Source organism: Sorex araneus, chromosome 3 (genome assembly GCF_027595985.1).
Source record: "Sorex araneus isolate mSorAra2 chromosome 3, mSorAra2.pri, whole genome shotgun sequence".
NCBI classification, from domain to species: domain Eukaryota; kingdom Metazoa; phylum Chordata; class Mammalia; order Eulipotyphla; family Soricidae; genus Sorex; species Sorex araneus.
The window spans coordinates 207,383,179-207,405,044 of record NC_073304.1 but is presented as its reverse complement, the minus strand read 5'-3'; the positions used below and the strand labels follow the sequence as shown (position 1 = coordinate 207,405,044).

The 21,866-nt window shown below is 49.1% G+C and overlaps 1 protein-coding gene across 1 annotated transcript; it reads right to left on the bottom strand.

The window, feature by feature from the left end:
- Positions 1-716: 716 nt before the first annotated feature.
- On the bottom strand, positions 717-20,723 carry C3H17orf67 (chromosome 3 C17orf67 homolog). Its single transcript, XM_004608645.2, has 4 exons — positions 20,669-20,723; positions 18,548-18,648; positions 2,107-2,241; positions 717-805 (listed from the first exon to the last, which is right to left on the bottom strand). The coding sequence occupies exons 1-3, from the start codon at positions 20,721-20,723 to the stop codon at positions 2,125-2,127; spliced, it is 273 nt and encodes a 90-aa protein (XP_004608702.1). The 3' UTR covers positions 717-805; positions 2,107-2,124.
- Positions 20,724-21,866: the final 1,143 nt, after the last annotated feature.

Here is a 21,866-nt window from a genome sequence, read left to right as displayed (position 1 = left end):
CCTAGAGGCAGGTGTCCCTAGAGCCGGGTCCCGGTACCCAGCCATCACCTCCACCAGGGAGAGGGGCAGGCCAGGACACACGCACAAATGGCTTCCCCCCACCCCAGCCTACTTTTTGAGGGTGCCTGAGCCCCCCTAGGCCAGCCCAGCCCACTCTTTTGCCCTCCACATTTCTGCTTTGGTGGCTGCTTGATTGCCGGATCTCTGATTCTGGGGGCTGTGGGAGGGGCAGTCAGGCACTGAACCCACTTTTCACCAGAAACGTGTGCTTGGCTAGGAGGTCGGGGTATGTCCCTGCACCAAGCGATGCCCCCACCCCCAAATCTCCAGAGACGCCCGGCCACTCTTCCCTTCAGAGAGCAGGGCTTGGTGGGCGCAGCTCCTCAGAGGCAAACAGGGAAGGGTCTCCTCTGCTTTCTCGTCGGAAAGGGAAGGAGGAGCCGCCCAGAGCAGCTTGGACAGCGAGGTTTATTAGAGCAGGGAAAATGAGGCACAAGGAACTGACAAGGAGTGGATGACCCCTCGGTCTCCACCAGCCCACAGCACGGTCCCCCACCACCACCCATTCGAGTGGGGGGTGGGGGGTAAAGCCAAGCTAATGACAAGCAGGGCTGATAGTCAGCATGAGTCAAGCAGGTCAGGAAACTGAGGCTGCACAGAGACTGCTACCACCCCCCTCCCAGGGCACCGGTGACAAGCACCCGCTCCCCAGGGCAGGAAAACCCGCTTCCACGGGGCAAAAAGATGAAAGGAGACGTGGGTCCTGTTCCACCACCATCCAGGCTGACGTTTATCCGAATGGGTGCTGGAAAAAGAAGGGAAACCAGCATCAGGAGGAGGAGGAGGTTGAGGAAGAGGAGGATGGGGAAGGAGGAGACTTGGCACAAGGAGGAAACAGCCATAGACTGTCATTTCCTGGGGGAGGGGGGAGGGTAGGAGAGGGATGCTTCAAGTCCACACACACACACACAAACGTGTACACACACTCTCACACAGACTTACACACTCTCACACAGAGACACACTCACACAGACACAGACACTCACACACAGACTCATTGTCACATACCCTCGCACAGACTCCTATCGATTCACACAGACACTCCCTCATACACACTCAGAACCATACATAGACAGATTCACACTGAGACGCACTAACACTCTCTCAGAGACCCACAGACACACATTCACTCTCACATGCTCACAAACACTCACCCAGAATCATACTTTTTCAAACACACACACATACACATACTCACAGACATATGCTCACACACTCAAGCACACACTCACACACACATAGACACGTTCACTTCACACAGAAATACACACACACACAGAGACACACTCACCCTGGGCAACAACCGACCTTCTGGAACATTCTGACCTGCTGGAGCTGTGTTTGGGCATCACCCACTTTGGAATGAAAAGGGAGTCCCTGTAACTACCTACAGTAACACAGTCAACAGCACCAAGACCCACAGTACCTCTGGGTGCTTATGATGGCCCATCACGCACTCCAGGGCTCATCCACAGCGATCCCCGCAGAAGGAATGACACTCTGCTAAACCACCAAAACCACATTTGGCTTCACCTTCCACCAGGATGTGGAAAAGGGGCCAAAGAGCTGGGAACAGAGATTGTGAGAGAAGCAGGAACGTCCCTCCCCAGGACCCCAAGATGCAGAGGAGGGTTTGCAGACCTGCAGGGGACTCAGGTGGGCTGGAAGAGGGAAAGAGGAAGAGGGGAGACGGAGGCACCAGGCAGAGCCAGGCTCGAGTTCCAGTTGCAGGAAGGTAAGAAGGAGGCGCTGATGCTGCCAATGGCGGCACTGGGACCCGATCTGCACAGGCCCCTGCTCCAGACCGCGACGCCAGAGAGACCGTTCTGGACGGCCAGCGGGGTCCCAGCCTTCCCTGAGTGGCATCACCCCTGCCCGTGTGCTGTGACCACCAGCCCTGCTCACCGCATCTCTGACCCTGCGCCCTCCCCTGCCTCGCCCTTGCCACTGCCCGCCCCACTGCCAGCCAGCCACCTTCTCCAGAAACATGTTCTCAGAGGGACCTCCCACCCGCACTGGTCCAGCAGGCTGGGGAGAAGCACCTACCGGAGCCGGCCCGAGCCCTTACACGGGATGCACCAAGTTCCTGTCGCAGTGAGGCTTGCAGTGGGGGTTCAGCCAATGCTCCAGGAACTGCTCCTCAGCTCGGTGCTCCAGGCGGAGCAGGTAGTGCATGTACTCCTGTGGAGACAAACCTGGGGTGAGACACGCCCTGCTCCATGGGGGCGCATCCAGTTGCAGGGGGACCTGATGCCATCCGTGGGCACGGCCAGACAGGTGCCAGGCACAGGCCTGTGTCTCTGCAGAGACCCGGGGGAAAGCAAGAATGGCTGACTGGCCTGAGCCCAGAGGGCTGGTCTCCGGGGGAAGGTGCAAATGACACTGGGGGACGGACAGAGATCAGATAAACCACTTTGCAACCGGGTCTTGGCTTCCCAGAGCTGCTGCTCCTTGGGAACACCCTCATGGAGGGACCCTCCAACATCTATCAAGCCTCAGAGGAATGTATGGTGGTGGTGAGCGGCCAGAGTTTCTGACTCAGTGGGTCGGGGTGGGGGTCCCCGTCTCCATTTATGACAAGTTCCCCATCCCCTGTGGCTGTTCGCAGCACTTTGAGAATAAGAGAAATACAGACGCTGGAGATGTGATCCAGAACTCTCATCACAGCCACCAATCTGGAGGCACAGGGACATTCCCCACACTCCTGACAGGAAGATGGGAAAAGAATGACGGGGGTATCCGGGGATGATTTTATCAAAATTTTTGGTTTATATTATCAAAAACCAACTCTTTAAAAAAAAAAGAAGAAGAAGAAAAATGTTACTAGGAGTAAAGGTGAGTTTGATAAAACAGCCAGGCAGTTCCTCAAAATGTTAGAAAGTTATGATAGGACCCATCATTTGAATTCCTAGTTTCATGCCCAGGAGAAGGGAAAATGTATTCCCAGACTAAACCTTGTACACAGATACATGGTCAGATAAATAAAGTGGTTAAGTCTGTATGGGGGGAATATTATGCAGCTGTTAAAAAGAAAGAATATACTGGAACATCCCAAGATGTGGGATAAACCTTTTAGGGTAAACCTTAAAGATATATGTGAAGAAGCCAAAGAATAGTAAGGCACTGACTTTGCAAAGCCCTGACCTGGGCCCAATCCCAATCCACAGGTTCCATCCCTGGGCACCCCACCCGGTCCCCTGAGCTCACCAGCAGTGATCACTGAGCACTGCAAGGTAAGACTCAAAAACAAAACAAAAAAGAAAGAAACTGTACTAAGTGAAAGAAGAGGTGAGTGGTAGAGGCCACATACTCCATGACTGCAGTCCTGAGAAAAGTGGGTGACTCTCCTGCCTGCCCACCGCTCATGCATTTCTCATGCATGAACAACTTTATGACACCCAAAACATACATAGCTGGAGGACCCACTTGGGAGATCTCCTCTTCATCCTCCCCCCCAAAAAGTCATCTTTTTAAAAAAGGAATAACAGTGACAAAGCCAGAGTTTCTATACAATGATCAAATAAAACTAACACTTTATAAAAAAGAAAAAGGGGGCTGGAGCAATCGCACAGCAGGTAGGGCATTTGCCTTGCACACAACCGACCGGGGTTCGATTCCCAGCATCCCATATGGTCCCCTGAGCACCACCAGGAGTTAATTCCTGAGTGTAGAGCCAGAAGTAACCCCTGTACATTGCCAGGTGTGACCCAAAAAGAAAAAAATCCCCAATTTAAAAAAAATAAATTAAAATAAAAATTTTTTTAAATAAAAGAAAAAAAGGAAAAAAAATATTACTAGGAATAAAACACCTCAGGAACTCCTGACCCAGCTTCAATCCTCAGCACCACATATGGGACCCCAAGTACCAGCCAGGAGTGATCCCTGAGCACAGCCGGGTGCGGCCCCAAAACAACAACAAAGAGATAGTAGTGCTCTGAGCAGGAGGTGAAGGGTCCCTCACCTCCCCCGGGGTCCCAATAGCAAGGCGAGGTCCTGTCCTCCCCGCGGTCCTCTCTGTCGCTGATGTCATTGCTGACTCTGACATCTCAGGAACCAGTCTCACTCGTAGTGGCGTTTCTGCGGTGGGCTTGAGTACTAGCTACGCCCCCCTCTGCAGACTTGTGCAGGGCGTTTTTTTCTTGCCCATTCAGCCATCATCCCCACCTCACCCCTGCTGCAACTCATTATTTTACCATCTACGTAATTGCCTATTTAAGAAGCTGGACCCACACAGTCCCCCCCTATTTTTACTGAGAAATACCGTTTTAAGTTTCTCCTATGACTTTGTATGACTTGATAATTCCCCTTTCAAGTCCACATGAAGGATGTGACACACATGAAGGATGACACACGCTCTACCTCTTCATGCCCTGGATGGCATCGCACGTGCTTCCAAGTCTTGGCAATCAGGATTAAGGGGCCTATAACCATCTGTGTCTAGAATTCTGTCTTACCAGCACGTCTTCCATGCCTGTGGGTGACTATCAAGGAGCACAATTGCTGGCTCTTTGGGGAAGAGTCAGATTTGTTCTGCGACAGACTGTCAGCCACTCTTCCGCTTGGCCCTTCCATTTCGCCTTGTACCATTTTGTTTTCCCACCAGCACTGGAGGAGAGTTCCTTTGGTTCCATGTCTTTGCCAGCATTTGGGGTTGTCAGCGTTTTAGATTTGAGTCATTCCAATGTCTGAGAGAAGCTTCTTACTGCGGTGATTTGAAATTCCCTGGTGATACGTGATGGGGTTCTTATTTGCCATCGAAAAATCTCCTTTGAGGAGCTATCTGTTCAGGTCTTTGCCAAGACCTAATTAATTAAAAACTCCAAGGTGGATTTTTAAAATCATTTTAATTGGATTTCTTGACTTGATCTTTATTATAATAGCGATACAGATCCCTATTATTGAAATCATGTAAAAATAGAAGGTGGTACGGAAAAAGTGGGAAATGCTTCTTGCTCTCTTCTCTGGGCTTACTCCAGACTGTGCTCAGGGATCATTCCTGACAGGACCAGAAGAACCATATGGGGTTCCAGGGATCAGCCACATGCAAGGAAAGAGCGCTACCCACTGCACTCTCCCTCTGGCCCCCACGCCCACCCCACTTGAACTTTTTGTGCTCTCTTTCCCTTGGCATAGGTGCTGCTCTGCTCTCAGCAGGTGCTTTGCTCTCTGTCTGGAACATTCCATATCTCCTCTGTTCCCTGCCTTCCCTATCAGAGTTTTCAGGCCTCAGCTTTACTGTGACATCTTCCAGGAAGCCTTTATCGATAATCCCAGAGCTCTGAAGACTTCCCCAGGGTCACTCTGTTAGGCAGTGATTTCTCCCTGGTGGGGGGTTGGGGGGCACACCTGGCTCTATGCCCAGGGACTGTACCTAAGGGATCACATGTGATGCTGGAACTAGAATCATTGTCGCAGCCACATGCAAGGCAAGAGCCTTAACCTTTGTATGAACTCACCAAGCCTGGTGGTATTTAGGGGCTACTCCTGGGACAGTGCTCAGGAACTGCTCCTGGAGGTGCTAAGGACTGAACCCAGGGCTCCCACATGCAAAGCATGTGCTCTAGCACCTAAGACCAAGTCCTACCTCCTAGTATTTAGTGGAAGAGCCACAGGGTTTAGCTAGCATATTCCCATAAGATCTTGATATTACTCCCAAAGGGGAATACATAAAATTAAAAAAAAATTTTTATTAGTGAATCACCGTGAGATATAGTTACAAACTTATGAATCTTCATGTTTGCATTTCACTCATACAGTGATCGTTTACATCCCTCCACCGGTGCTCATTCTCCTCCACCAGTGTTCCCACTATCCCTCCCACCACCTCCACCCAAACCCCCATTACCCCACCCTGCCTCTGCGTCAGGGCATTCCCTTTTGTTCTCTCTCCTTTTGGGTGTTGTAGTTTGCAATAGAGGTATTAAGTGGCCATCATGTTCGGTCTATAGCCTACTTTCAGCACGCATCTTTCAACCCGAGTGGGTCCTCCCAACATCCTCTACTAGGTGTTCCCTTCTCTATCTCAGCTGCCTTTTCCCCCAGCATGTGAGGTCCAAGCTGTGGGGCAGACCTCCTGGTCCTTATCTCTACAACTCTTGGGTGTTAATCTCCCATTCTGTTACTTTATATTCCACAGATGAGTGCGATCTTTCTATGTCTCTCCCTCTCTTTCTGATCATTTCACTCAACATGATACTTTCCATGTTGATCCACTTATATGCAAACTTCATTATTTCATCTTTTCCAACAGCTGCATAGTATTCCATTGTGTAGATGTACCAAAAATTCTTTAACCAGTTATCGGTTTTTGGGCATTCCGTTTTTTTTCCAGATTGTGGCTATTGTAAACAGTGCTGCAATGAACATAAAGATGCAGATGTCATTTCAACTATACCTTTTTGCCTCTCCGGGATATATGCCCAGGAGTGGTATTGCTGGGTCGGAATACATATAATTTTTAATTAGAGGATGTATGCAGTCAACATTGCCCAGAAAGAATGCTGGGTGCAATAATTATGGGGTGCAAAGCATTGCAAAGAAGATGTGAAACATCTGTATGAAGCCATTAGGTTACCGGAAGCAGCCGGCCATTCATCTGCCAAGTGGTACTTTCCCTGGGGAGCGCACAGCCACTTCTACAGCCTTGGTAAGCTTTTGGCAAAGGGTCCAACTTACAATTTGAAGATCTTAAGTTTCTATAAAGTCAACCTCCTATGTCAGAGTTGTTTTTAAATCTTTTCAACATGGCTATAAAGGAATGACATGACGCTATAAAGGAAAATCCCCACCTATGTGTGGGATTTTCCTGAAACTGTTTCCTTTTCCCCTAGAACCCACATATCTTGAACGTTTTCTGGTGCACATCACTGTTTCCATTTAACCATCATCAAACCACATCTCCCCCCAAGTATCTGGGGCCTGCCCACAGCCCCAGGGGTAGCTGTGGAAAGGAGATAGGGAGAGGATGCCCTGGGAACCCAATGATGCTTCTTTGCCAGGCTCATCCTTGATTTGGGGGCTGACCCTGCCCTGTTCTTCCCAGTTCTGGGAAATTTGGACCACAAGAGAATGAGTGGGGTGGGGGTGGGGGCAGGGGAACAGGAAGCAGTGTGGAGTCCTGGGACGGAGACTTGCCAGGTGGTCACTTTGCTCCTCTGACTTTCCCCAGGAAGCCACTCACTGCAGGGAACCTCCCAGATCTGTGGCTTGCAGGCTCAGCCATGGAGAGGTCAAGGGATCCCAGGGTCTGGGCTTGGGTCTGGATCAAATGCCAACATATCTTGAACCCTGCAGCCTTAATTTGTCCATCTGCAAGATGGGTGTGGCACTAGCACTGACTCCATTGGGTTGTCAGGGTCCAATGGAACGACACAGACCAAGTCCTATGCTACAAAAAGAGCATTGATTTGCCCCATGAACCCACTCGGGCCCTCGCCACCAGAAAGGTTGACCTCTGAGATCACAGGTGACCTGTCCCTGGCGGTTCCCAGTGGATTCGGGGATTAGAGGGAGGAGGAGAAAGAGGTGGTGGGTTCCTATTCCCTGAACAGCTCTCTGAGTCATCACAACAGGTAACCAGCTGGTCCCACCAATTCTCCCGGCTACTGTCCCCTTTCCTGCCCCTCAAGGGCCATCATCCTGGGGCTCTCAGTGTTGTTTTTCTTTTTTCTTTTTTTTTTCTTTTTGGGTCACACCTGGCAATGCACAGGGGTTACTCCTGGTTCTGCACTCAGGAATTACCCCTGGCGGTGCTCAGGGGACCATATGGGATACTGGGAATCAAACCCGGGTCGGCCACGTGCAAGGCAAATGCCCTACCCGCTGTGCTATCGCTCTAACCCCTCAGTGTTGTTTTTCTAAATAAACACTTATTGAGTTGACAAGGGTCTTACAGCACTCTACAAATTTCAGGAGTATGGCATTAGAATTCAAGATCATGAATCTTACATCATAATTGCTCCCAAAAGTCCAGTTTCCATCCCTCCGTGCCATATAGTTGCACCTTCCCATCACCACTCGCCAACCCCAGTTTGCTCTCCGCATCCAAGCGCTGGGTTTCTGCTTGGTTTGAATATTGGCATGGTCAGAGGAGAAAGAAGAGCACCATGGGGATTTTACTCAGGGAGAAGGCGAAGGGGCAAGGCCTAGAGACCCTACCTTTCTGCAAGGGTCCCCTTAGTCTCACCTCTGCAAGTGGCCGCCTTTGTAAAAAGCCTCCCAGGAAGCTTGGTGACTGGCAGGTAAGACCTGAGCAGGCCCGGGAGCTGTGCAGTTAGCACCTCTCCTGAGAACACCAGGCTGAAAGCAGCGGCCCTGCTCAGGCTGAGTGAGATCTGTGCTCCCCACTGGGGTCTACAAGGCCTAAGTGCAGTTTGCCTTCTCGCCACATGACAGCCCCTCACCCTTCCCGGCACCAGCTGACCTAGGAGTTAGCATCTGCCTCATACTCCCGCACTCACAAACTATCAGAAAAAGAGAGGAGGACTCTCCATGCTGGGCTCACTGCAGAGTGCCCGGGAAGAGGCAGGGAAATAGCTGAGAAGGTTTGAGAGCATGCACTGCAGCGGGGAGACCCAGGCCCAATCCCTGGCACTGCCAGGTATGGCCCCCAAACCAAATATATATCAAAAGCAACAGACAAACTGAAAAAAAAACACCCTGGAGGCCAAGAGAACTGCTCAATGGCTGGAAATTACCACAAGTGTGTGGGGGTGGAGGGTAGACAAGATAGAGGAGGGTCCAGTGTGACAATAGTTGGAAATGAGCACTATGGATGAGAACTGAGTGTTGGAAGTAGGTAAAGGGATGGTAAAGGGATAGACATGATGTCCTCTCAGCATCTGTATTGCAAACCATAATGCCTAAAATGAGAGGGGGCGGCCTGTCATGGAGGCAGGCTGGGTAGGAGGGAGTTGGGGGTGGGTGGGAGGGAAACTGGGACTGAGGAATTACACTGGTGGAGGGATGGGTGTTGTAGCATTGTATGATTGAAGCCCAATCATGAAAAGGTTTGTAATGCTCTAGCTCATGGTGATTCAAAAAAAAAAAAAAACAGAAAGAAGAAACAGAGAGAAAGAAAGGAAGAAAGAGGAAGGAAGGAAGGAAGGAAGGAAGGAAGGAAGGAAGGAAGGAAGGAAGGAAGGAAGGAAGGAAGGAAGGAAGGAAGGAAGGAAGGAAGGAAGGAAGGAAGGAAGGAAGGAAGGAAGGAAGGAAGAAAGAAAGGGAGGGAGGGAGGGAGGGAGGGAGGGAGGGAGGGAGGGAGGGAGGAAGGGAGGAAGGGGGGAGGGAGGGGGAGGGAGGGAGAGAAGAAGGGAGGGAGGAAGGAAGGAAGGAAGGAAGGAAGGAAGGAAGGAAGGAAGGAAGGAAGGAAGGAAGGAAGGAAGGAAGGAAGGAAGGAAGGAAGGAAGGAAGGAAGGAAGGAAGGAAGGAAGGAAGGAAGGAAGGAAGGAAGGAAGGAAGGACACCGTAGCGAGCAGGGGAGGTGGCTGGGCGTGCAGACACCAGCTCTCTGCTGCAGGACAAAGGCAATGGCTGGTGACCAGGAGGAGTGCAGAGCTGCGTTTTCGGGTGCAGTCTGGCTGGCGTCCTACCGAAGGTGAACAAAGTGAGCCTGTCAGTTCCAGGCCAGCAACCAACAGTACTTGATAAAATTGGAGCTCTCCAGGGAATGTCTGGATGTTTGGAAAAGTTCTACCTGCTCTTTGGAGCCTGGCAGCCTCCTACAGCTCCTTTTCAGCTGAGAGGGGCAATATGATTAACTTCCCCTCAACCCACAGCATTTATGTGACTCGCAATCGTGTGCTCCTTGGCATATCGTCCTGAACATCATCCCTGTCCCTCTTGGTCTAGCCTGTAGCTTCCCAGGTGTGCCTCATACTCCACACTTAGTAGGACCGCACAAAAAAGAAAAAGAAAAGAAAAGAAAAGAGAAGAGGAAGAGAAGGAAAGGAGGGAAAGGGAAGGGAAGGGAAGGGAAGGGAAGGGAAAGGGAAGGGAAGGGAAGGGAAGGAAGGGAAGGGAAGGGAAGGGACGGGAAAGGGACGGGAAGGAAAGGGAAGGGAAGGGAAGGAAAGGAAAGGAAAGAGGAAAGGAAAGGAAAGGAAAAGGAAAGGAAAGGAGAAGGGAAAGGAAAGGGAAAGGGAAAGGAAAGGAAAAAAAAAGGAAAGGAAAGGAAAGGAAAGGAAAGGAAAGGAAAAGGAAAGGAAAGGAAAGGAAAGGAAAGGAAAGGAAAGGAAAGGAAAGGAAAGGAAAGGAAAGGAAAGGAAAGGAAAGGAAAGGAAAGGAAAGGAAAGGAAAAATCACAGTTGTGAAGAGTATAAAGGAGTAAAGGCATAAACTAAACGACTGTTCTTAGTCATCTGGGCAGATCCTCCTCGCTCACTTCCTTGATCTCTGTCATCTCACTCATTAGAATGGCCCAGGCCAGCGGTACCAAAAGGCATCAAAGAGAGGTATAGATTTCACACTCCTAAATAGCAACTGAAGTCACTATTGAAGAAAAACATCCCAAACAGACACACGCATAGAGAGAGAAAGAAATGAGCACTGGTTTCCATGACAGTTCAGTATTTATTTAAAATGTTAGGAAAAATGAATATGCCACAAAGGCCTAAAAGCAATCATTAGTCAAAGATGAAAAGCCAAACTGCAAATCCGCTGAAACCACAAATTCAACAATTGTGTTGGCCACGTTAGAAATGACCCAGCATTAATGATAATCTCAAATGTTCCTGGATCAAGAAAGAAGGGGTGGACGGAAAATAAGCTTTAAATTTTTTTTTAGATCCCTTTCTTCAAGGAGAAAAAATAAAAATAAAGCAAAACAAAAACCAGTATCTGTGTTCTCTGCCAACTGTAATGATTTAAGGAAACAATTCCTCAGTAATCAGAGGAGAGGATGGAAGCTCTCCCTTCTGGAGCACTGGAGTGAGAATGAAATTCATACCCCACCAGAACATAGTCTAAATGGAGAATAATCATAAAACGGAAAGCCCATCACAGAGGCAGTCCTTTCCCGAAGCCCAATCATTCCCAGGACATTTGCATGGAATTAAAGGCCTATCCACATTTGATCGCGTTCTTTGGCTCATCAGTAAAAGTAAAGTAATTACAGAGGCAGAAGGTGGCTCAGACCTTAGCTGTGCAGGGACCCTCTGCCCTGAAAGAAGGCAGAGGAGCGCGGTATGTGCAGTAATTTACATCTCCATCTCCCCCAACGGGTCTTGGAGATCATGGGGGAAGAAAAGGGTAATGGAATTACTACATACATTTGTCAAGGGGCTAAACATGAAAGCATATTTTACAAAGACGGCGTACAATAACGCTAATGTGATTTATACTAGCCCAACAAGAACATTTCTTCAAGGAACACAAGCCAACGCAGAGAGCATATTCCCAGGGTGCACGAGAACTTAGGAACACGATCACAAAAGACATCATTTCGGCCTGCGTGCCGTCGCTTTCAAGAATTTCTGTGGGTCACCCAGCAGCTGGCAAATAATTTCTTCCCTAAAATTCGGAATGATTAGGAGAAATTTAACAAATTTAAGTGAGGCCATAGAAGAGATTTCTTTGAAATCACCTCCAGCTTCTAGGTAGAGTTAAGTCCTACAAAATTTCTCCTCCCCCCACCCCACAGAAGCAAAGAAAGGGATCAAAGGACACGTAGTAAACATGAAACATTGTAGTAAATGTAGTAACCATGAAACATGAAACAGTATTGGGTGCTGAGGACCAGCAGAGAGATGAAAAGTCCTTTACTCAAAGTTCCTCCCATACAGGGAGGCTAGGGGTGGGGGGTGATGTGTTGGGGGATGGTGGGAGGAAATTGGGGACAGCGGTGGTGGAAAACGTACACTGAAAGAGGGACGGATGCTGGATAATTGTATGACTGAAGCCCAATTACGAACAGCCTCATAATGGTCTATCTCACAGATATTCAATTAAAATTTTTTTATTAAAAATATTTAAGTAGGGGCTGGAGCGATAGCATAGCGGGTAGGGCATTTGCCTTGCACGCGGCCAACCCGGGTTTGAATCCCAGCATCCCATATCCCATATGGTCCCCTAAGCACCGCCAGGAGTAATTCCTGAGTGCAAAACCAGGAGTAACCCCTGTGCATCGCCGGGTGTGACCCCCCCCAAAAAAAAAAAAAAAGAAAAAAAAAATATTTAAGTAATGTGGAGTTCATGCCCAATTCAATCAGTTTAAATCAATGGCTGCATAAATAGCATACTCTTACATTTAAATAAAAAGGAAAGGAAAGTTCCTTTACTCAAACTATTGGGAGCCATCTGAAAGGGAGAGACTTTTTTTTTCTTAAGTCAAAAGCATCTGCCTTATGCTGGGAACATGAAGCTAGAGGGATGCTGTAATTCCTGGTGGGAAGGAAAGAACAACAGTGGACGCTCAAACAAGTGATCATTTACCATGAACCAACCCTGCCAACACTTGGAAACGGAACTTCTAGTTTCTACAATAGTAAGAAATAAACTCTGTGCTTGCATGCGTGTGTGTGTGTGTGTGTGTGTGTGTGTGTGTGTGTGGTGCCAGGAATAGAACCCACAGCCCCATGTGTGTGTTGCCCGCGCTCTATCGTTGAGCAATATCCCCAGCCAGAAAATAAATGTCTGCTATTTTAAGCTCTGCTGTTTATGAGACTTTGTTATGGCAGCCCGAATATCTGCTGGGAGTTAATAGACTGAGTAGCAGCAAAAAGCATACAGATGAAAGTAAAAAAATGGGGCTGGAGTGATAGCACAGCGGGTAAGGCGTTTGCCTTGCACGCGGCCGACCCGGGTTCGAATCCCAGCATCCCATATGGTCCCCTGAGCACCGCCAGGGGTGATTCCTGAGTGCATGAGCCAGGAGTGACCCCTGTGCATCGCTGGGTGTGACCCAAAAAGCAAAAAAAAAAAAAAAAAAAAAAAAAAAAAAGAAAGTAAAAAAATTGCTCCAAATCTTATCACCAAGAAAATACTGTCACGACTGTTTGGCAACATGTCTCCATCCAGATATACAGAGAAAAGAGTAGAGGGAGATGATCTTTCTCCTAAAGCGTTACTTCTTTTCCATTTTGAAAATTGCGCATGCAGAACTTGGTGGTAAGAGGTTGGCCAGATGCTGCTGGTGAAACTGTCTTTGTGACAGCTGGACGTGTGTTGAAACAACTGCCCCTTTCAATGAAAGTTGCACAAAGCCTCTGAGTCACTTGTCTGACCACGGAAACACACACACACATGCATATACACACATACACACATACGCACTCATACACATATACACACATACACACATGCAACATAAACATACACATGCATACACACACATACACACATGCATACACATACACATGCATATACACACATACATATGCATACACACATGCATACACACATACACATGCGTACACACATGTATACACATGCAAACGCATACACATGCATACACACATACACACATACATGCACACGCATACACATATACACACGCATATACACACACACCACATATGAGGGTCTTTATCCCACACTGGAATGGCCTTTATTTGGGGAGGAGCTAAATAAATAAGTTGTGATGGATCTTAATTCACTTGGACTGAAGTGCTCAGAAGTCGCATTCTCATGTTCTGGAGGCTGCAAGTCTTAGATTCGGAGCTGGCTCCTCAGTCTCTGTGTGGTCTCTCCCCATCCCCTCGGGCCCTCCCTTCCCTTATCCGGGGCCCCAGTAAGGTGCAGATTTCACACACACACACATACATACACACAAACACACTCCACAACACAGAACACATGAGTGATCTCTTCCATAGCATTTTGTCCTGCACACCACGCAGAGAACTATTGTTGTCGCAAACGGGCAGGATGCATGCTGTTAGCATAGTCCAGCCCTTGGACGTGTGGGTGAAGTTGGTCTAGACTTCTGTCCAAACAGCCTATAATTCCACAGAAGCCACGAGTGACCGACATCTAAACAAGTGTCAAGATTATAAACACCATTTACCAGACACCGATGGGGAGAGACCCCTGCAAATCTTCACACTTGTTTTCCTTCTGAATTGCTAAGACCTCCCCCAGTACCAGGTCTTTACCGCTCTCCCTACTCTGGAAGCGTTTTCTGTAGCACAGAGAAGCAGAATAGAATACCCAGCCTGGCGTGCTGGCTATGTCTCGGTGATTCTGAGTCTGTGGACAGAGTCTGGGGGCTCAGTTCTCCAGGGTTCGCAATTCCTCCCCTAAACCATCCCTGTGTTCACATGTGTGTTCTGTTCCACCTGTCCGCCTCCTGGGTCCTGAGGCGAGGCCGTGCAAGCACAAGCCCGAACATGTCACTTTGCATTTCCACGTCCCCGGGATCCCAAGGCCAGAGCTTCAGCGGCTGCGTGCTGACCCTCTCAGTGGCGCCTGCAACTCAGCTCTGGGGCTCTCACGGCTCTGCTCTGCGGAGCATCCACTGTCTCTGCCAACTCTGTGTGACAGCCCCGTACCTTCCAATGTGGTCCCAAAGGCCCTTCCACATCGCCTCCTGTCCCTGTCAGGCCCAAAGTGGAGGAAGGAGGGCAGTGGAATCAGACCTCTGGAAAAATACTCTACCAGGTCTTTGCAAAACACACCCTCAAACAAACACAATCCTGAGCACACCCCTACACAGACCATCACATATATAGACCTTCAGTCATAGTCTCTCTCTCTCTCTCTCTCTCTCTCTCTCTCTCACACACACACACACACACACACACACACATGCACTCACATAGACACACATACAGATACAAACTCACAGATACATACACTCTCATCCAGTCATAAATACTCACACATACACACACAATCTCACACACACTCACAAACACAAAATCTCTCACAACTACAATCATCCTACATATGTAGGATGTCATACCCACACCCACATACGCTTGCTTTCACACACACTTTCACATACACATACATGAACACTTTCTCGCATATACACACATCCTTCTACACAGCCACACACACACATCTATATGCTCTTAGTTACAAATAGCCACGCAAGCACCATATACAAACCCTCACATACACACATATCCTCATATACACACACGTACACGCATGCCCTTACACACACTGTGTGTAATTCTGTGTTTGTTTGCTTTTGGGGCCACCCCGGTGGTGCTCAAGGGTTCCTCCTGGCTCTGCACTCAGCGAACACTCCTGCCAGGCTCAGAGGACCACACAGGATGCTGGGAATTAAACCTGAGCCTGCCACATGCAAGGCAACTGCCCTACCTCCTGTGCTATCTCTCCAGCCCCACACTGTGCAATTCTGAGCACAGAAGGTCCATCTGCCCTGCCCTTCTCCTGAACAAAGGGACATCTGTAAGCAGCTGGTCACACTCAAAATGAAGAGGCATCCGGGTGGTCTGGCCAAAGACGGGCTGGCTCTCCAGAAGGGGCCTCAGACACTCACTCCTGGTTCCTGTGGCAGGACGGGAGCCTGGCGGCGGCCCCTGCTCCCCAGTCACAGCACCCACCTTACCCCGCCTCGCTCCTGCTGACGGTGTGCGGCCCCACTCACAGACACATCAGCGGTGCTGCGAGATGGGAGGGACGTCTGTGTGAGCCACTGGGGTCAAACCCCCTCTCTCTACAAGACCCATTTTGCTCTCAGCACTTTATAAGAAGGAGAATGAGAGCCAAGGGAGGGGCAGGCACAGGATAAGGGGTTGGCACGACAGGGGTTGCAACCTGAGGAGAGAAAGCCCCTGCGTTTCCGAGACCCCTCTTGGAGCCTTCTTCTCGGCCTGGGGCCACGGTAACATGGCAGAGCCTGAGCCCCACTTGTGCTGTGGCCAACCTAGGTGCAGCCAGATGCACCTGCCTAGTCCTTCCCACCTGGCCTTAGTCACTGTTACCCACCCTCACCTGGGGGGCCCAAACTGGACCAATGTCAGCGCTTGCAGGACAGGAGGGCCACCGAGCTACAGTGGGACAGGGTCTGGTGCCCCTCACATAAAGCGGGGCCATAGGAGGAAGTGGGGAGGAGGAGCAGAGGCCCCAGAGGCCATGGGGCAGAGTCCACCTGGTGTCACCGGCCCGCATGCCCGAGGGAAGGTGAGAAGAAGACGGTTGGCACCAGCCACCAGGCATAATTCCCAGCTGCATGTTCAGGGGGACAGCCAGCAGCGTCCCCTGGCCCTGTGGCAGGTCTGTTTCAGTTACAGGGTGGATGCGACCATCCTTCCCCAGGCAGGCCAGGTTCGTGCAGAATTGATTGCACCATGAAAGGGTCTGCGTGGCTTTTCTCCCTTCACCCACATCCTGGAGGTGCACACGCAGCTTCACGGTGACCCAGTGGTCCCACTTTGAGTGTGTGTGGGGGTGATGAGCCCTGAGAGGGGAGGGGGCGCCTTCCAGGACGGCTCCTGCCTTGAGCCCTGAGCTAAAGGGATTGGTTCTAGGAGGCCCTGGATTGGATCAGTCCAGGAAAATGAATGAGTGAATGAATGAATGCCAGATGTCCTTTAATATTAGTGTTTGGGCAGTATGTTTCATAGTATCTCTGGTCCCAATCCCTCAACGGCCAACAGAAAACCCTCCTCTTCTCATTTGAAACACCCCAAAATGTCCCTAGATATTGCCAAATGCCCCTAAGAAGGGAGGCAAAAAAAAAATCATCCCCGGGTAAGAATTACTGGCATCCTATTTTTTCTTATTGAATCACAATGAGATACACAGTTAGAAAGTTGTTTCTATGTGGGTTTCAGTCATATCCTGTTCCAACACCCATCCCTTCACCAGCTCACCAGTGTGCATTTCTCACCACCAACGTCCCCAGTTTCTCCCACAGCCTCTGTGGCAGGAGCTTTTCTTCTCTCTTCCTCTCTCTCTCTCTCTCCCTCCCTCCCTCTCTCTCTCTCTTTCTCCCTCTCTCCCTCTCTCTATCTCCATCCCTCCCTCCCCCGCCTCTCTCTCCTTTTGAGCATTATGATTTGCAATATTTACCATGTATATCCCTTTACTTAGTTCTTGTCCAGAGTAATCGTTTCTAACTTTTATTGTCATACTGGTCCCTACTCTATCCTAACTGCCCTTTGCACCCCCTCACACACACTTGTGGCAAGCTTCCAACCACTGACCAATCCTCCTGGCCCCTGGTTTTCCTGGCCTTGGATATTAGTCTCATATTATTTTTTTAATATTCCACAAATGAGTGCAATCATCTATATCTGTCCCTCTCCTCCTAATTCACTTCACTCAGCATGATACTCTCCAGGCCCATCTATTTATAAGCACATTTCATGGCTTGATTTTTCGGGTACCTTGCATCGTTACCTGGAAGGCTGGGCACTGTCTTTACGCTGTCTCTGTGAGCAGAAACCGTGCTGTGTGAACATAACTCTTGTTAGAATTGAGTTGCCTCCTTTGGTACATCTACACAATGGAATGCTATGCAGCTGTTAGAAAAGATGAAGTCATGGGGGCTGGAGTTATAGCACAGTGGGGAGGGCGTTTGCCTTGCACACGGCTGACCCGGGTTCGATTCCCAGCATCCCATATAGTCCCCCGAGCACCACCAGGAGTAATTTCTGAGTGCACGAGCCAGGAGTAACGCCTGTGCATCGCCGGGTGTGATCCCCCCTCCCCAAAAAAGATGAAGTCATGAAATTTGCATATAGGTGGATCAACATGGAAAGTATCATGTTAAGTGAAATAAGTCAGAAAGAGAAGGACAGACATAGAATGATTGCACTCATTTGTAGAACATGAAGTAACAGAATAGGAGACTAACACCCAAGAGCAGTAGAGATAAGTACCAGGAGGATTACCCCATAGCTTAGAAGCCGGCCTCGCATGCTGGGGGAAAAGGCAGCTCAGATAGAGAAGGGACCACCAAGTAAAGGGTGCTAGGAGGGCCCGTTCAGGATGGGAGATGTGGGCTGAAAGTAGACTATAGATTGAACATGATGGTCACTTAATACCTTTATTGCAAACCACAACATTCAAAAGGAGAGAGCGAGCAAAAGGGAATGCCTTGCCACAGAGGTGGGGTGGGGTTGGGGGAGGACAGGGAAGGAGTGGTGGGAGGGATACTGGAAACACTGGTGGAGGAGAATGGGCACTGGTGGAGGGATGGGTAAACGATCACTGTATGACTGAAATGCAAACACGAAAGTTCATAAGTTTGTAACTGTACCTCACAGTGATTCTCTAATAAAAAGTTAAAAAAGAATTGAGTCGCCTCCGATAGCACTGATAGTTGCCTTTCACTGAGGGTCAAAGCCACTGAGGAGGGGAAGGAGAGACCAGCACCTCTGCAAAGTGGCTGCGAGCGGCGGGCAGGCTGGGAGGAGAAGAGGGTTGGCTGGAAGGGAGTCTTGGCCCACCCCTAAGTGTGGGAGTCCAACAGAAGCCTGCACTGGGCTGGGCAGTGCCCGGCTGGACTCCTAACGAACCAGCAGGGAGGTAGCAAAGGCCTCGGCCTCCCACCCGGGCCAGCAGCACTCACCCGCATGGGCTCGTCGGGGAAGCCGGGTTTGCTGGGCCGGTCCTGGCGCCGGGATCTCAGGAGCTGCTTAGCCTGCTTCTCCGGCAGAATCGGGGAAGCCCCTGGAAAAGTCAGGAAGGGGCCTGGGAGCTCTGGGGCACACGCGTTCATGCCCCATCTCACAGTGCCAGGCAAAGGATGTGCCAGTTCCGCCTCCGTTAAAGCACAAGCGCTCTTTCACAGGGAAGGGTCCCCAGGGGAGTCCAGAGGGTTCCGGAAGGAATTCTAAACTGTTTCCAACCCAGAATCACAGCACAACCTAGACAGTCACCTGCTGCCCTGGCTGGGTCCTTGAAAAGCTTTTAATTTAACAAATGCATCTTTTAAACGTATTTTCTGGGACTGGAGAGACACCAAATGGGCTGAGTGCACACAAAGCATGCTGAGAGCCTGGGTTCGGTCCCCAACACCACATGGGGACCGAGCACCATGGGGACCCCGTGAGCACAGCCAAAAAAAGCAATTTTGTAAAACTTTGATAATTTTGTAAAACACTTAAGAAAAATTTGTCTTTTTTTTTTTTTTTTGCTTTTTGGGTCACACCCAGCGATGCTCAGGGGTTACTCCTGGCTTTACACTCAGGAATTATTCCTGGCAGTGCTTGGGGGACCATATGGGATGCCGGGGATAGAACCCGGGTCGGCTTCGTGCAAGGCAAACGCCCTACCCGCTGTGCTATTGCTCCGGCCCCACTTAAGAAAAATTTTCAAAAATGTTTTTCTTCAGTTCTCTGGCCAAATGCTTTTCTGAGTCCCACTGGGGTTGTCTTGGTAGGATTCTTTCTTTTTTTTTTTTCATCCCCAATACACTAAATCAACCTTTGTTGATGGAAAATGTCCAGTGACAATAAGGTTTTGTTAAACTTGATAATTGCACAAGGACCCTCCAAAGAAAATAGTATGATCATGAGATTACATGAACTTCGAATAAGCACACACAAACTCTCTAAGAGATATTCTCATAATAAAAGTCCATCAAATCTGGATGATTTCACAAACTTTAAAAAGATAGTAAAGGACTAGAGCTATAGTAGAGCAGGTAGGACACTTGCCTTGTACACGGCCAATCCAGGTTTGACCCTGGTATTCCATATGGTCCCCTGAGCAGTGCCAGGAGTAATTCCTGAGTGCAGAGCCAGGAGTAACCCCTGAGCATCACAGGGTGTGGCCAAAAAACAAACAAAAAAAGAACTAAATAAAATAAAAATGAAGGTAAAGATGTGGGGCTGGAGCAATAGCACAAGCAGGTAGGGGGTTTGCTTTGCACATGGCTGACCCAGATTCGATTCCCAGTATTCCATATGTCCCCCCGAGCACCACCAGGAGTAATTCCTAAGTGCAGATACAGGAGTAACCCCTGTGCATTGCTGGGTGTGACTAAAAAAAAAAAAAAAAAAAAAAAGAAGGTAAAGACAAATTGGAACTTTTAAGAATGCCAAAATAACACTGTAGCACTGTCATTCTGTTGTTCATTGATTTGCTCAAGCAGGCACCAGTAACGTCTCTATTGTGAGACTTGTTACAGTTTTTGGCATATCGAATACGCCACGGGTAGCCTCCCAGGCTCTGCCGTGCAGGCAGGATACTCTCGGCAGCTTGCCGGGCTCTCAGAGAGGGATGGAGGAATCGAACCCGGAATATAATTAAATATTCTTTTAAGTGTTATCTCGAATGAGATGAATTCTAGAATTTTTCCATGTTCTTGGGGTGAGGTGGTGGAACCGCATAATTAAATCATTATTTGTTACATGTTCTTTGAAATGAAAAAACAAAACTTAAAAAAAATATCAAGGGGCTGGAGTAATAGCACAGCAGGGAGGGCGTTTGCCTTGCACAAGGCCAACCCAGGTTTGATTCCCAGCATCCTATATGGTCCCCTGAGCAGCGCCAGGAGTAATTCCTGAGTGCAGAGCCAGGAGTAACCCCTGTGCATCGCCAGGTGTGACCCAGAAAGCAAAAAGTAATAATAATAATAATAATAATAATAATAATAATAATAATAATAATAAAATATATCAAGGAGGCTTCTTTTGGTTGATCACATCCACACAGAGATAGGCTGGGTTTCCGAGTAAGCACTTACCTGAGAGGACAGTCAGCAAGGTGAGGGACAGCGCCAGCAGCAGGAAGCCCTTCATCCTGCCCGCTGCCTGCGCCGCTGTGAAATGAACACGCTGCCCCATGCCAGCCTACTTGAAGGCAGCTGCCTGGAGGCTGGGCCAGGCTGTTTGCGGTCTGAGCAACATCCCTCACCAAAAGATGCTAAATGCATCTGACCGGCCAAGTCTTTGTTTTGGCCACAAAAAGAGCTTCTTCCGTGTCCCTGTGAATGTTTGTCCCAAAGAAAAACATGATCCTTGCGTAACTGAAGTTCCAGAGCCAGAATCAGAGAAAACAACACGTGATAAATGTCGCGCTGAAGGAGACGGACAGAGGCACACACATAGGATACAGCCAGATAGGCGGCTGTTTGAGTGTTTACCTGTAGCTTCAGTTTATACCCCCGCCGATTCGTGGAGAATCAACAGTCTCTTACAGTCACAGCTTTGTATGACGTTTGTTTCTGAAGCCCACTCACCAATCTAATTTGACCTTACCAATGACTCCACTTCCTTTGTTTTGTTTTGTGTCCACATCCCGTAGTGGCCAGGGGCTACTCCAGGATCAGCCATGGGGGTGGGGGTGTCCACTCCTGACACCCCAAGCCTCCTGCATGCAAAGTAGGAGCTCAGGACCTTTGACCGCCCCCCACCCAGTCCCAACCTCCTCAATAATTCAGGGAAATGAGCAAGTGGCATAATGAGAAGCTGATGGATGTTTTTCCAAACCCCACCAAGCTGACTTTGGAGCCAGAAGCCCATGTCCTGGCTTCACCTCCTTCTAGCAAGGGAAGCTTCTGCAAATCACTTTCCCTTTGTGCCCTTGACTTTCCTTCCCTGTGAAAAAGAAGATGACAGCAACGGACCATTCAGGGCATGGTAAAGCGTGAAGATTAAGGTCCGGAGTGTGGCAGCTAGCAATGCTAATCATCTTACAAATAAGGAAGTGAGAGGGGTCGAGATCATGGTCAAGTTGATGATTTAGATGCTGAGGTGGCGCTAAGTCCTTCTGTCCTGAAATCCAGGCTTAAAGACCATCTTTCTGTCTTAAAAGCTCCCCGAAAGAGCCTCATGCTATAAAGTGTCCCCAGCCTGACTCGTGAATGAGTGTTATTTTTAGAAAAAAGCAATAAAAGCTCAGTAAGCAGCAGTCCTTTTAAATTCAACCCATCTACCAATACC

What these genes read in the sequence shown, in the direction of transcription:
- C3H17orf67 (XM_004608645.2), bottom strand. Translation starts at nt 20,723, where the DNA reads ATGAAGGGCTTCCTGCTGCTGGCGCTGTCCCTCACCTTGCTGACTGTC. An exon ending in CTTGCTGACTGTCCTCTCAG is followed by an intron (nt 18,649 to 20,668) that starts GTAAGTGCTTAC and finishes TGACTTTTCCAG; the next exon opens with GGGCTTCCCCGATTCTGCCG. An exon ending in TCCCCGACGAGCCCATGCGG is followed by an intron (nt 2,242 to 18,547) that starts GTGAGTGCTGCT and finishes TTGTCTCCACAG; the next exon opens with GAGTACATGCACTACCTGCT.